This window comes from Myotis yumanensis, unplaced genomic scaffold (assembly GCF_028538775.1).
Source record: "Myotis yumanensis isolate MYYU_CA2020_CCGP unplaced genomic scaffold, mMyoYum1.0.hap1 SCAF_10, whole genome shotgun sequence".
In the NCBI taxonomy this organism is placed as follows: domain Eukaryota; kingdom Metazoa; phylum Chordata; class Mammalia; order Chiroptera; family Vespertilionidae; genus Myotis; species Myotis yumanensis.
In genome coordinates this window covers 17,151,279-17,165,386 of record NW_027223761.1, presented here as the reverse complement: position 1 = coordinate 17,165,386, position 14,108 = coordinate 17,151,279, and the positions used below count along the sequence as shown (strand labels likewise).

Sequence of the window (14,108 nt, the reverse complement as noted above, 5' to 3'; positions counted from 1 at the left end):
ATAGTGACTGGGAGACAGTAGAGAATACTACTTTTATAATACCACAAACAGGACTTGATCCTAACTCTGTCTCTTACTTGCTTATGAACTTAAAAAGCTATTTTAACCTTCCTGAGTTTGTTTCCTCATCTATAAAATAGAGATAATAATGGTTCAAAGAATTATAGTGGCTGAGATATAGCATGAGTTTAATAAAACATGTTTATTATAAAATATAATTACTATATTATTATTGGCGTGTAAGACTTTATTATATCCATTTCATAGATGAAGTAACTAAAGCTCAGAAAATTTCAGAAATTTGACCAAGATTATAAAGCGAGGACTTATAAGAATAAGGATCTCTGCTTCCTAGGGCAGTGTTCTTTTCACTTCATCATGTTTCTATGAATCAATATAATAAGGAGGCCTAAAAAAGAAGGCTTTTCACTAAATAAAATTCACAAATCAAAGCAAAATCAGTAGCCTCTACTGATCCAGGTCTTGTCCACAAAATACTAATTCCTATTCCAGCAGGCTTCCACATCTTTCAAGTTTTGTTGTTGTTTTTTAAGGATTTTGGAACTTTGATAGTTGTCCACTTCCCAAAATAACTTGGCTCAGGCCAATATGGTATCTCAGAGTTACAGAAGTCTCAGGTATGTGCCATTCACATACATTATGTAGTTTCAGTTTCCTGAAGACAAGAAACAGATCACTCGGCAACTAGCTTTCCATCGCACTGTGGAAAATCTTGAGTCTTTCAACAGTTTATTGGCAGATAAAAGCTACAATCAATAGCATCTGAAGGGTATAAGTTTCACCACTGACTCTCCAGAGTTCAGGATCAGTTACACAGACCAGTAGGGTTCACTTTTGAGTGCTATCCAAATGGTATGCAGCTTCTTAAATGACAAATATATAGCTTTATAAAAAAGAATCAGCCCTGATAGGTTTGGCTCAGTGGATAGAGCGTCGGCCTGGGGACTGAAGGGTCCGGGTTCGATTCCGGTCAAGGGCATGTACCTTAGTTTCGGGTGCAACTGGGGATGCGCCGGAGGCAGCTGATCGATGTTTCTCTCTCACCGATGTTTCTGACTCTCTATCCCTCTCCCATTCTCTCTGTAAAAAAATCAATAAAATATATATTAAAAAGAAAAAGAAAACTGTGGTACATCTACACGATGGAATACTATGCTGCTGTTAAAAAGAAGGAACTCTTACCATTTGCAACATCATGGATGGAACTGGAGAGCATTATGCTAAGTGAAACAAGCCAGTCAATGAAGGAAGAATACCACATGATCTCACTCATTCATGGATAATAAAGACCATTACAAACTTTTGAACAATAATAGATACAGAGGCAGAGCTGCCTCAAACTGATTGTCAAACTGCAGTGGGAAGGCCAGAGAGAGTTGGGGGGCAGGGGGGAGGGGAGTAAGAGATCAACCGAAGGACTTGTATGCATGCATATAAGCATAACTAATGGACATAAGACACTGGGGGGTAAGGGAGGGTAGGGGTTTGTCAAGGGCGGGGGGGAAAAAAGGACACTTATGTAATACCCTTTGTAATACTTTAAGCGAAAAATAAAAAAAAGAAAAAAAAAAAAAAAGAAAAAGAAAAAAAAAAAAAGAATCAACAGCTCGCCAGCATGGCTTGATGGGTGAGCATCAATCTATGGACCAGGAGATCGCGATTCGATTCCCAGTCAGGGCACATGCCCAGGTTGCAAGTTCAGTCCCCAGTACGAAATGTGCAGGAGGCAGCTAATCAATTATTATCTCTCATCATTGATGTTTCTATCTCTCTCTTTCTCCCTTCCTCTCTAAAATCATAAAAAAAATATTTAAAGAAATAAAAAGAAAAAAGAATCAACAAAAAAGAAAAACAAGAGATATTCTTTATTTTTAACAAGATCGAGAATAAGAGTATAATATGTAATAACAAACTATAGATATAGCTGTTGATTCAACATGTACCAATATCTATTAGTTGCTAAGCATTGTGGCAGGCACTAGGAATACAAAGATGAAGAAGAAATGATGCCTACCCTCAAGGAACCAGTATAACAGGGAAAAGACTTATATAGGAGATGAGGGTAGGGGAGTAAATTAAAAAAAAAAAAAAAAGGAAGAAGCATTGCCCCAGAAGAATCATATTTCACTTGGCAAGGAGCCTTAAGGGTGCCGGTACAGATTAAATGGCCTAGAAACTTAACTCCTAGGCTTGTCAGTTCTGTAAAAGCAAGCAAGACTATTCAATCTCAGTCTCCTTTGCTTACCACATCACGAGAACAATTGAGATTTCCTTTCTCTATTTTATCCTCCTTAGAAGACTGGGAAAGGGACTGGCTCTGCTCCTGGAAAGCCTGTTTTTTCCAGAAACGAAATTTCAATCCATTTCAATCCATGAGAAATCTAGATTTTACTTGTGAGACCTATTATTCAGCAAAAGAGTTTGGGAGAGTCAAGAATTCCCCTAGCCTGGCTAGAGTGGCTCAGTTGATCGTCCATCATCCTGTGCACTGCAAGGTTGCTGGTTCGATCCCCGGTCAGGGCACATACATAAGGCAACCGATCTATATTTCTCTCTCTCTGTCTCTCTCTCTCTCTCTGTCTCTCTCTCTGTCTCTGTCTCTCCTTCCCTCCCTTCCTCCCTCCCTCCCTCCTCCCCACTTCCTCTCTCCAAGTTAGTCCTTGAGTGAGGATTTAAAAAAAAAAAAATCCGCTTAACAACAAACGATTAGAATAGTTGTCTGATCTCCAAGGAACCTCTGGAGAAAAGAAAGAAAAAATCTGTTTTCAAGGAAGAGTTCATGATTCATCTTAAATAGAAACCTGTAAGAGGTAATTCTTCCTTTCTCAGAATGCTCCCAAAAAATTAGAACAAAAGGAAAGAGACTTCAAATGATTATATAAATATATAATGTCATATCAGTAATAAAAATGCTTTGTATTTCTTTAGCAAATCCTTTCATGATGACCAAAGAGTTTTAAAGTGATTACCCAATTCAGCGTAAAAACATTATCGATGCTAAAAAAAAAAAGCAAGGCCGGGGAGTGTTGGGGGGTGGTAAGAGATCAACCGAAGGACTTGTATGCATGCATATAAGCATAACCAATGGATACAAGACACTGGGGTGTAGGGGAGGCCAGGGGAAGGTCAAGGGGAAAAAAAGGGAGACATATGTACTACTCTTTGTAATACTTTAAGCAATAAAACAAAATTTAAAAAAAAATAAAAACACAATGAGATATCAAAAAAAATAGCAATCATTTTGACTTTTACACACTCCAAGCACACTATACAAAGAAGTATAACCCTTCAAAGATATAATCTATGATGTCCTGCCTTTAGAAATTCTCTTAAATCATTACGTGATTGAGACAGCATCCTATAGAAAGAAAACTGCAAGGGAACAGGATCCTAAACATTTCAATGAAAAAACCAGCCATGAAAAACACAGGCTAAAAGGTACACTTACTAAAGAAAATCAGAGTGAATATCTTGAATTACATAGAAGGTTAAAAATTATAAGAGGGACCTAAAGAAACAGATCTAATAAATCAAACAAGCAGTTGCTGAGCTTCTGTAGTCATGACCATCATGAAACTTATCACTGGACAAAACCAGTTGCTCCAAGGGCATGTTCCAAAACATGTTTGGGCAGCCCTGGACCAGCTACCAAAACTGAGCATTCACTGCCACCTCATAATCAGCCTTGTCCTGCTCTCTTCTTCATGTACCTTGCCTGCTTCCAAGTGCCTTCTCTGGGCTCACCCTATTGGCAAAGCATTCACGTACTTACTATTCAGTGAAGAACCTGGCAATACCATATTGGCTAACATCTTCCTTATTTTCTAGCAGCTGGCACACTGCATCCTCCATGTACGTGAGGACATGTCGCTGAGCTGCCAAAAAAACAAAAGAGAGAAAAGTGAGAGAGAAAAGTAAAAAATAAAAGTCCTCCCAATCCAAATAGGAGGCCATGAAAGTCGGTCAAGGTATTGCCTCTACCCTAGGAAATGGATTGAAATAGGCCAACCAAACTTGTTGGCCTTAAGGGACCAATGGTTCCAAAGGGTAGAATTGGACATGATGTAGCACATGACATACTGCCATCTGGCTGGCTGTTAGTATTTACATCAATGCTTCATTTCAGTGGTGAGGGAGAGCTATAGAGGAGCTTTAGGACCATTAAGCAGATATATCTGGAAGTTCTTTGCTTCCCATTTCCTTCCACCCTCTTTCATTTTCTGTATGTCTCAAAACTTATTCCAGGGAAGAGTGCCTAAAGCATAAATAATCTGATTGCAAGGAAAATTCCTTTTTTTTCTTTTCTTTTCTCCTCACCTGAGGATATTTTTCCATTGATTTTTAGAGAGTGGGAGAGAGAGAGAAAGACAGAGAGAAATATCAACGTGAGAGAAACACATCAATTGGTTGCCTCCTGCACACGCCCTGACCACGACCCAGGCGGGGGAGGAGCTTGCAGCTGAGGAGCTTGCCCTAGGCGGGAATTAAACCTAGGACCCTTTGGTCCAGAGGCTGATGCTCTATCCACTGAACCAAACTGGCTAGGGCAAGAAAACTCAATTCTTTAATAAAAAATTAGAAAAGTTTAAGGATTGTGTAAACTAGTGTTATAAACTATTAACCTTGGAAAATAATAAATGAAATCTGTGTGGCTCAATTTATCAGAAGTTATGTTTTCTGCATTTATTGTGACTGTTAAATATGCAGATTAATCATGGGCTTCTCAGAAAGGGTCTGAGTATTCAAATTAGAAAGAAATGTGTTTTGATTCATGGCTCTGTCTTTGGTAGATTAATCTTAGTTATTTAATCTGCACCTATATGGAAAGAAACTTAACTTTTTCTCAAAATATGGTCAATCAACTTGTTGATCTGAAACATCTGAGATACCCTGTTAAATGCAGATTCATAAGCTGGCACCATCCCAGACTTAGTGACCTTATATTTCTAACTGAAGCCCAGTAATTTTTAAAAAGCACCCATGATGCTTTTTATATATGGTGAAGTTTAAGAATCACTGGTTAAGCCCAGCCAGCATGGGTCAGTGGTTGAGCATCGACCTATGAACCAGAAGGTCACGGTTTGATTCTCAGTCAGGTCACATACCTGGGTTGCAGGCTCCCAGTGTGGGGCGTGTAGGAGGCAGGCGATCAATGATTCTCCCTCATCACTATCTCTCTCTCTCCCTCTACCTTCCTCTCTGAAATCAATAAAAATATATTTTTTTTAAAAAAGAATCACTGGTTAAAAACATGGGCTTTGGAGTTTAGAGAGACCTGACTGAGTTCCATTTTCGGCTCTACCAATTCCTAGCTGTATGACCTTGAGCAAGTTACTCTCCAAACCTATTTCCTCATGTAAAAAGTGGATAATAATACTATTACTGTTTGTAATGACAATATTATTAGTACCTACACATCATCTACTTATATAAAAACCATGGGTGGTGTTCGTCACATACAGACGAACAGTTGCGACCAAGCGGAAGGAAGTCAGTCCTACAGGGGTTGTCCTGGCAATAGCTGCGCCCTCCCCCAAGCTGTTTCCCAGAGCTGTTTCCTGTAAGGGCGGAGTTTGAGGCAGGAACCCACCCTGGAAGCGTAGAGGCAGATCTTTCTAAAGTGTGCCTCACCAGCACGGGGTGAACCTGAGTGGGGCAGCTGAAAGGCTTAGAAAAGACAGACAAGAGAATGAAAGCCAGGTCTCGGTGGGACGCTGCTTCTCTGAGAGACAGCGACCACATCCACAGCCATGACTTTATTTTATAGCAGATGCTACGAGGCAAAGTAAGGGCGTGACCAAGATGTTTACAAACATTCTCCTGGGTTTCAATCCTACTCAACTACATGCATCTGAACTCTATCAAGCCCACATCACTCAGGCACGTGGGGCCACGTGTTCGGACCATGGGTTCAAGCTTACAACTATAGCTGTTGGCTATAATTGTGCTGGGAGGGCCCTGCCCTCCAAGCTGGGACTTGCACATGGCAATGAGAGGACTGTGCCCTCTCATCAGTCCAAGGCTTGAACCTGTCCAAAACACTGTAGCGGCTCCCCACAATAAAGTTTTAATTCTGTTTCTTTGTTACTAATGTTGTGGCCCCACCCCATAACAAAGAAACAAAGGAAAATTTCTCCCATCGAATTTCTGAATAGTATTACTCCTTCAGGAATGCCGTGTCATAAATTAAAATTGAAAGTGGGTGCAATCATCATGCTATTGAGAAATCTCAATAGTAAATGGGGTCTTTGTAATGGTACCAGATTTATTATCAAAAGATTACTACCTAACATTATCAAAGCTGAAGCATTAACAGGATCTGCAGAGGGAGAGGCTGTTCTGATTCCAAGAATTAATTTGTCCCCATCTGACACTGGCCTCCCATTTAAATTGATTTGACGACGGTTTCCTGTGATGCCAGCATTTGTGATGACTATCAATAAATCACAAGGACAAACTCTAGACAAAGTAGGCATGCTCCTACCTGAACCCGTTTTTGCACATGGTCAGTTATATGTTGCTTTCTCTTGAGTTTGAAGAGCATGTGATGTTACAGTTAAAGTTCTAAGTACTTCATCACAAGGGAAATTAGTCAAGCACTCTGAAAGTGTTTTCACTCTTAATGTGGTGTACAGGGAGATATTAGAATAAGTTTAATCACTTTATCAGTCATTGTTTGCATCACTGTTGTTTTTATATCATGTTTTTGTTGTTTACATATCATGTTTTTGTTGTTTTTATATCATGCCTCTGTTGTTGTTATATCCTTTTGTTACTGTTTATTAATAAATTTATATTATTTTCATATACATTTTACTAATTTCCTTTCATCTCTCACACTTCTATTATAGAGAAAGGGCAAATAGCAATATTAAAATATCTCTGCTAATTAATTCCCTTTTAAAAAAAATATATTTTATTGATTTTTTACAGAGAGGAAGGGAGAGGGATAGAGAGTTAGAAACATCGATGAGAGAGAAACATTGATCAGCTGCCTCCTGCACACTCCCCACTGGGGATGTGCCTGCAACCAAGGTACATGCCCTTGACCAGAATCGAACCTGGGACCCTTGAGTCCGCAGGCCTATGCTCTATCCACTGAGCCAAACCAGTTAGGGCAATTAATTCCCTTTTAAAGTGCACGAATTTTGTGCACCCGGCTACTAGTAGGATTATAAGAATTAAATAAGGTAATGCATGTAAAACACCAGAGTCCTTGGCTTGCTTGATAATGTATTTTCTTAAAAGCCCATCTCGAAAGGCTATTGAGGGTCTACTTCAGTAAACAACAAAGGCCAGAGCTTCAGATATAGCCGGTGCTCAACAAATGACTATTCCTCCTCCTGAATTGTATCTTTAGAGGTATGAGAATGGTATCGAGGTACACTTCACATAAAAACTTCCAACTCAGTGTTTTCCACTTACCATCCAAAAACATTTTTTTTAATCACAACTTTCTTTTGGAGTAGTGAGAATAAAAAACCCCAAAGTGATGAATATCCTAACAAAACACAATTCCACAAAGTTGCTGCCATGATGGACATCTGCCTCTTTCATAGTTTTATCCTTCAAGAAAATATGGATAAATTACCTAAAATTAATAAAAATGAGTATTTCACAAAACTATCCCTAAAATCCTGGTGGTCCAGTAACACTTATGAAGCAAACAAGTTTATCTACCCAAGCTCTATTCTGGGAGTCTTCATTTAACAACGGTGACCTAGGCTCCACCACATATGCACCAGCCTGAAGTCTACATGAACGACATGTTTACATTCTGTTACTTATTCTGTTCATTTAAGTGCTCCCCAAAACTAACAACCATCAATCATTGCAAAGGCTCTCCAGCCCCCACATCCAAAAGATATGAAGACAAAATCAGTGCTTTATCAACAGTTTCCAAGTGGAAAACGACTTCTCTAAGAAATGGGAAAACTGAATGAAGCTGTGAGATAATACATGCCAATTCTGGTATTAATTGTTTTATATTAAATTGAGAGGAGAAACAGCCAAGCTAACATTAAAATCAGCTATATTTTCACTTCTGTATTCTCCTTCCCTTCTCCCACCCACTTATCCTGACCCTACAAAAATATTTCTTCCTTAGTCTATTTCTTCCTTAGTCTACTTCTATGACTTAGATCTACCTACCTAAGGCTAGTACAGGATTTTTTTAAATGGTAGAAATGAAAGCTCTCTGCCATACTTAGAAGCAAATCATGCTACTTCTCCCTAGCTCCTCGGGCACAAGTAAGTGCGAAAGCCCTTTAAGGGAGGAATGTTTGAATCAAAGTACTTTTATTCTCCTAGAAAGACAGAAGGAATTTTCTGGAAAACAAACTATTTTTTAAAAAAAGAGAGGGGAAGAGAAAGAAAGAAAAATAAAGGACTATACCTGCTTAATCTACAAATCAGATGGTTAGAGTTCAATATAATAATGATAATAATAAGAGCTACCAATTTTGAGCACCTGTGAAACTTATTGAACAACAATGTGCCAGATACTGGGCTAATTATTTTACATGCATTATTTTATTTAGTCTTCTCAACAATCCTATGATAGGTGTTTTGATTATTTCCATTTTACAAATGGAAGAACTGAGATTTATAAAATTAAAGTAACTTGCTCAAGATCATGCAGCTAGTAAAAGAGAGGCCAAGATTCAAACCCAAGTTTGCGTATTACCAAGAACCCATGCTCTTAACTCTATACCATACTAACTCACCATCGACATTTTATAAATAGTTTTGGAAGTAAATATGATTTTTACACATAGAACAGAAGTAGGGGTGTATGCTGATAATAAAATCACCTGAGAGATGTCCATTTGTGTCTATATGAACTCATATGTGCGTGGGGGAGGGGGGGGCAATCAACATTTGTATCAAGTTAGAACTTAAGAACCACCCCACCACAAAGTATTCACCCTACCCACCCCTAGTTCACAAAGTGGAAACAGAACACCCTGGTGCTCTTTTTATCAGTGGGAGAAGAGAAGCAGCTAAGAAGAGCCAGCAGAGCCAGGAAAAGGTTCCTCCCTTCTGAGAATTTCACACAAGCCAGTGTGAAGAACTCTCTCTAATTGCTGCTCTCTGGCGGTTTCCCTCACCTGCAGTTCTTATCAGTCCAATGTTCCCTTTGTGGTTACTAGATAAGGGCACCACCCAATCCTGGAAAACCCTTGCAGTTTATCAAACTTCAATGAAACCGGAGTTCAAAGCTCTTGCCTGGCAATAAAACATGAAGAATGTCATTTTATATTATTTTTTAAATGCAAAGGAATATGCTTTAATTTGTGTGAATGATTAAACTGCACACCTGCATCCCCGGAGGGCAAAGATATATGGGCACCTTAGCTGCCCTTTTGGGAAAGGAAAATCATTTCAGATTGGCATTTTCTCTTCTGCTTTGCTGGGACTTCCACAAGACCAGAATTAAGTATGTTTTCTAACATGTACCAATAAGGCTCGATTGTTTTGAAATCCACACTGAGGCCCAAGCAGCCATGTCTTGCTCAGATAGGATCTCTGTCTGAGATAAACACTTATAACTGGAACATGCTGCCCTGAAAAATCCAAGTGAAATACAAGTAAACACTGTATGATCTTCACATGAACCTCTCAAGTGAAGGCCATTGTGGATCAGAAATTTCTTGGTTCTGTTGAATCACCTCCTGCTGATCAATTAATCTCTGTACCAGAGACGCTCCTGCTATGAAAGCTTTCTGCAGTCAGGCTCACCTCAATTTGATTACTAGCTCTGGCAATTATTAACTATGTGACTTTAAACAAGTTATCTAGTCTCTCTGCCTGTCCTTTTCTATAAAATTAGAGAATAGTAGCTACCATCTAAGGTTGTAAAAAGGAGTAAAGAGAATAATGTATATAATAATCTTAGCATATTGCTTGACACATACTATAAGTGTGCTATAAATATAAGCTATTTTTATTACTGTTATTAGTTGTTACTATGTACCCCTCCACAACATTGCAAAACTCACAAGACAATAGGGTTTCGATGCTAATGAACACCAAGAGACCAACCTTCTATAGCCCTCTACTCATTTATAGTTCTGTTCATCCAACCAAATATATTTATAGATTATCTTCAAAAATTCCTGGGCTACATAAAACCCTACACACACAGGGCGGACAAAAGTAGGTTTACAGTTGTTCGTATGGAAAAAGACATGTAGGTTATGATGATTACAACAGCTTTATTAACTCAAAAGAATGTCACAGTGCAACTGTGAACCTCCTTTGCCCACCCCTGTATAATAATACACATAATCATATACCCATTTCAGTTCTAGCCTTTAAACAGAGGGAGAGAGAGAAACATCAATGAGAGAGAATCATCAATTGGCTGCCTCCTTCACACTCCCTACTGGGGATCGAGCCCGCAACCCTTGACCAGAATCAAACCTGGGACCCCTCAGTCTGCAGACCGACGCTCTATCCACTGAGCCAAACCAGCCAGAGCTATTGCAGCTTTTAAAGAGTTATGCAGCATGACTTATTTCAAATGGACTTTTCTAAGAACAAATTTAAAAATGAAGGAAAGACCTTTTACATTAATAGTTAATTATAAAACAGACAAAACTAATACATCACTTTTGGGAATTCAAACCACTGTGGTACAGCTAGTCAAACTCATACTAAAAGACAAGCCAGGGACAAGCAAAGCATTATACATGTGTTAACATCACCTGTGACAACCAGAAACTAGAGGTGACTAAAGATCTTTATGTAAAGTAGGGGATGGAAAGCTAAAGTTTACTTACCTCAACCAATAGACAAGTTAACAGCTGTGCAAAGCTGAGTGCTTTGACATTCAAACAGTCCCTAGTCAACCATTAATCCTTCCCTCCTCCCTCCTCCTTCCTAACACTGGTAATTGTTAATATTTTGGGAACGTCAATTAAGGCTAAGTGCTTAAATCATATTGCTTCCATATTTCCAGACTAAATCTCATAATGCAGAATTAGTAAGTTGGAGTTTTGCATTTTTTAAGGAGGCTTTACAGAGGCCCAAACTTAAAGCATTTAGCTAGCTCTCCGTAACAAAATGTACTGCCTGAATGTCAGAGAAATTTAAAGTGGCACTTCTATGGGACACATGAAGAACCCAAGTAAAACTGTCATCACAATAGCTTTGCAAAATAGTTACTCAAAGAGCAGTATAGCTACCAAATCAACTCCATAAACATTCACAAAACGATTTTCCAGAACCAGGTTTTAAAAAACAACACTACCACCTATACATTGACAAACATGGAGTAAATCATGTACCACTTATGTCATGTCAGGCCAAAAATATTAAAGTTACAGGGTGAAAATTAATTGTGCTATATAGTCATGGTTAGCCTTTGAGGCAAACCATGCGTTTATAGATTATTAGTGATTAAATTTGGTAATATGAAATTTAACTATGACTTTATGGATTAGTGATATTACTGCACCTACATTAGGTACTATTGCAATAACATCATTACTTGGCATTTTGCATTCAAACTTTTCCATAAAAATTAGTTGGCACTCACAACTCACAAAACAGCAACAGGATCTCATTTTATCTAGTGGCAGAAAGATACAGAAGAGTTCTAACTTAAGGCTGCTGAAAATTCATGGGCTTAGAATTCCTCTCTCTTCTGGTTGATACTGCCTCTGTATGAAGGTGGGGATTCTTTTTCAAATGACAGTCTCATACGTTAGTCCCCACTCAGAACTGCGTCTACACTCTACTTATGAAATGTGGCTCATAATAATGATCAATAATCCCTTTGAGTTTCTATATTTGTTACGAAAGTAAAGTATTTCTAGAGTAGACATTTATAGATGCCCCAGAAGCCTAGGCCAAAGTGCAGAGACGTCATATATGGTGAAGAGCACAGGCTAGACCAGGGGTCCTCAAACTTTTTAAACAGGGGGCCAGTTCACTGTCCCTCAGACCGTTGGAGGGCCGGACTATAGTTTAAAAAAAAAACTATGAACAAATTCCTATGCACACTGCACATATCTTATTTTGAAGTAAAAAAACAAAACGGGAACAAATACAATATTTGTATTTGCATGTGGCCCGCGGGCCGTAGTTTGAGGACCCCTGGGCTAGACAGAGAGTCCCTAGTTTAGTTTACATAGAAAACGCATGCCAACATATTAATCTAAATTAATGGTGTAAAACATCTAAGTATCCTATAAAAACGTACTTTGGACTTTAGTTTTACAGGCTGACATAATTTTTGATTCATCATTCTTAGGAATGTTGCACTGTCCAAGCCTACCTTTCCTGCCAGGCTCAATTGGAATGCCACCTTCTTCGTGAAGCGTTCCCTGATTCTCTCCCAGCCGGAAGCAATCTTCCTTTTCCTGAACTCCCTAAACTCCTATTTTAATTTTTCCAATATCATCCTACTCCTTAAATACAGATAGGAACCATGACTCATTTATCTTTTATACCCTTTAACACTCAGGACCACTCAGTGTCTTCCACATTGCAGTCATTCAAATACTTACTAAATGAATACATAAACTGCATCCCTATTTATACACTCTGATACTATTCTTTATTCAACTCAACCATTTTAGCACTGTGCCTCTCAGGTGGGAAACACTAAGTACCAAAACACATTCTGTTACAATATTAGGGTTCTTACAGGAAGCCACTTTTGTCCTGTTCTCAACTCCTCTTTCTGTTGCCTTTTTACTGTTCCTTCTCTCTATTCCAATGAGAAAGCACTTGTTCCTTCCATTGTTACTAAGAGCCTCATTATCTTCAAGGTAAAGTGAAAAAAATGCATTAGATGCAATTACCAGTTCCTCACAAATTTGGGGGCTTTTTGTCATTTCAACATCCAGGACTTAAATAAAAGAAAGTCCAAATCCTTTTCACTCCTAAGAACTATTTTCTTTTTTCCTTTTGAGACAAAATGGAAGGACACAGCACAGGAAGCAGTCCTCAGTAAGCCACCGTTCATAAACAGCTTTGCTCTAAGCGTAACAAAGGTTCTGTTGTGCTCTTGCATGGCAGGGCCAGTAAGCAGCAGGAGCAGATGAACTCTTTAAGAAACAAAGGTTCTGTCTTCATGCAAATGTTTGCATTAATAAAAAATGAAGAGAAAGATATAGAAAATGCAGGCTAGCTGGACATAATAGGCTCTAAACGGGAGGTTTTTCACATTTTTCAGGCGGAGTCAGCAGGTCTTTTAAAAACTTTGTCATTCTGAACATTTCACAGACATCACAAGAAAGACATGCAAATAATAGAAGCAAATCAAAGGACATCCCGCTGCTCTGCTGGCGCCTCCCTCATCCACGCCTGGTTTGTCATTTTCTGTTAACCCTAGTGCTGGCTGCTGTTTTGTTGAGGAATGGAGTCCCTGGCCCATGTGGCAGTACATGTCCAGCCAGCTGGCCCTTGCACTGACGGCATTACAATGCAAGCCATGTACTACCACTCAGGGACACGTGCTGCCAGGCAACAAGTCCCCTGTGTGATTATTACACACCGGCTTACAAATCTGTATAGGAAAGAACCTCTAAACTAACCGCTTAATAAGATATATCACCTCGAGTGTGAGCATCACTGAATAATTCTCTGAAGATGGACTGACTGAGGACCAGTCTTTCGAAGTGAAATATACAAAAAAGGCCTTAAAATATAGAAAATTTAAAAGTTTGTGAGGGGAGAGATTTAACTAACACTTACTATGTGCCAAGCACTGTATTAAGTGCTCAACCTGCATTATCTCACTTAATCTTCACAACCACCATTAAGGTAGATACTTATTATTCCCATTTCACAGCTGACTAAATTGAGGTCCAGTGAGCTTATTAACTTGCCAAGGTCACACAGCTAATAATGGCAAGCCAAGACTCAAAACTATCTGGTGGCAAATTCCTCTCCATTCTATACATTTTTCTCACTCCTTATTTCTGTGTCGTTTGTGATTGAAACCTAGCTTACTCTGAAAATATCACAATGACCATATTCACCTCACCAACTGAAGGACTCTTTCTTCATTTTAATAATTTGGAGTCTTTATCATTCTTTGTAGTTGTTGTTAATCCTCACTCACCTGAGAATAT

The 14,108-nt window shown here is 38.8% G+C and overlaps 1 protein-coding gene across 4 annotated transcripts in view; it reads right to left on the bottom strand.

Annotated features, from left to right (window-relative positions):
* CSTPP1 (centriolar satellite-associated tubulin polyglutamylase complex regulator 1) overlaps positions 1-14,108 on the bottom strand; it is a 147,556-nt gene that overhangs the window by 112,697 nt on the left and 20,751 nt on the right. For 3 of the 4 annotated variants that reach the window (XM_070427934.1, XM_070427933.1, XM_070427931.1), the window contains exon 2: positions 3,794-3,896. The exons of the other annotated variant lie outside the window; for it this stretch is intronic. In XM_070427934.1, coding sequence (XP_070284035.1) covers positions 3,794-3,896 — 103 coding nt within the window. The remainder of the gene's footprint in view (positions 1-3,793; positions 3,897-14,108) is intronic. 4 annotated transcript variants of the gene reach the window in all.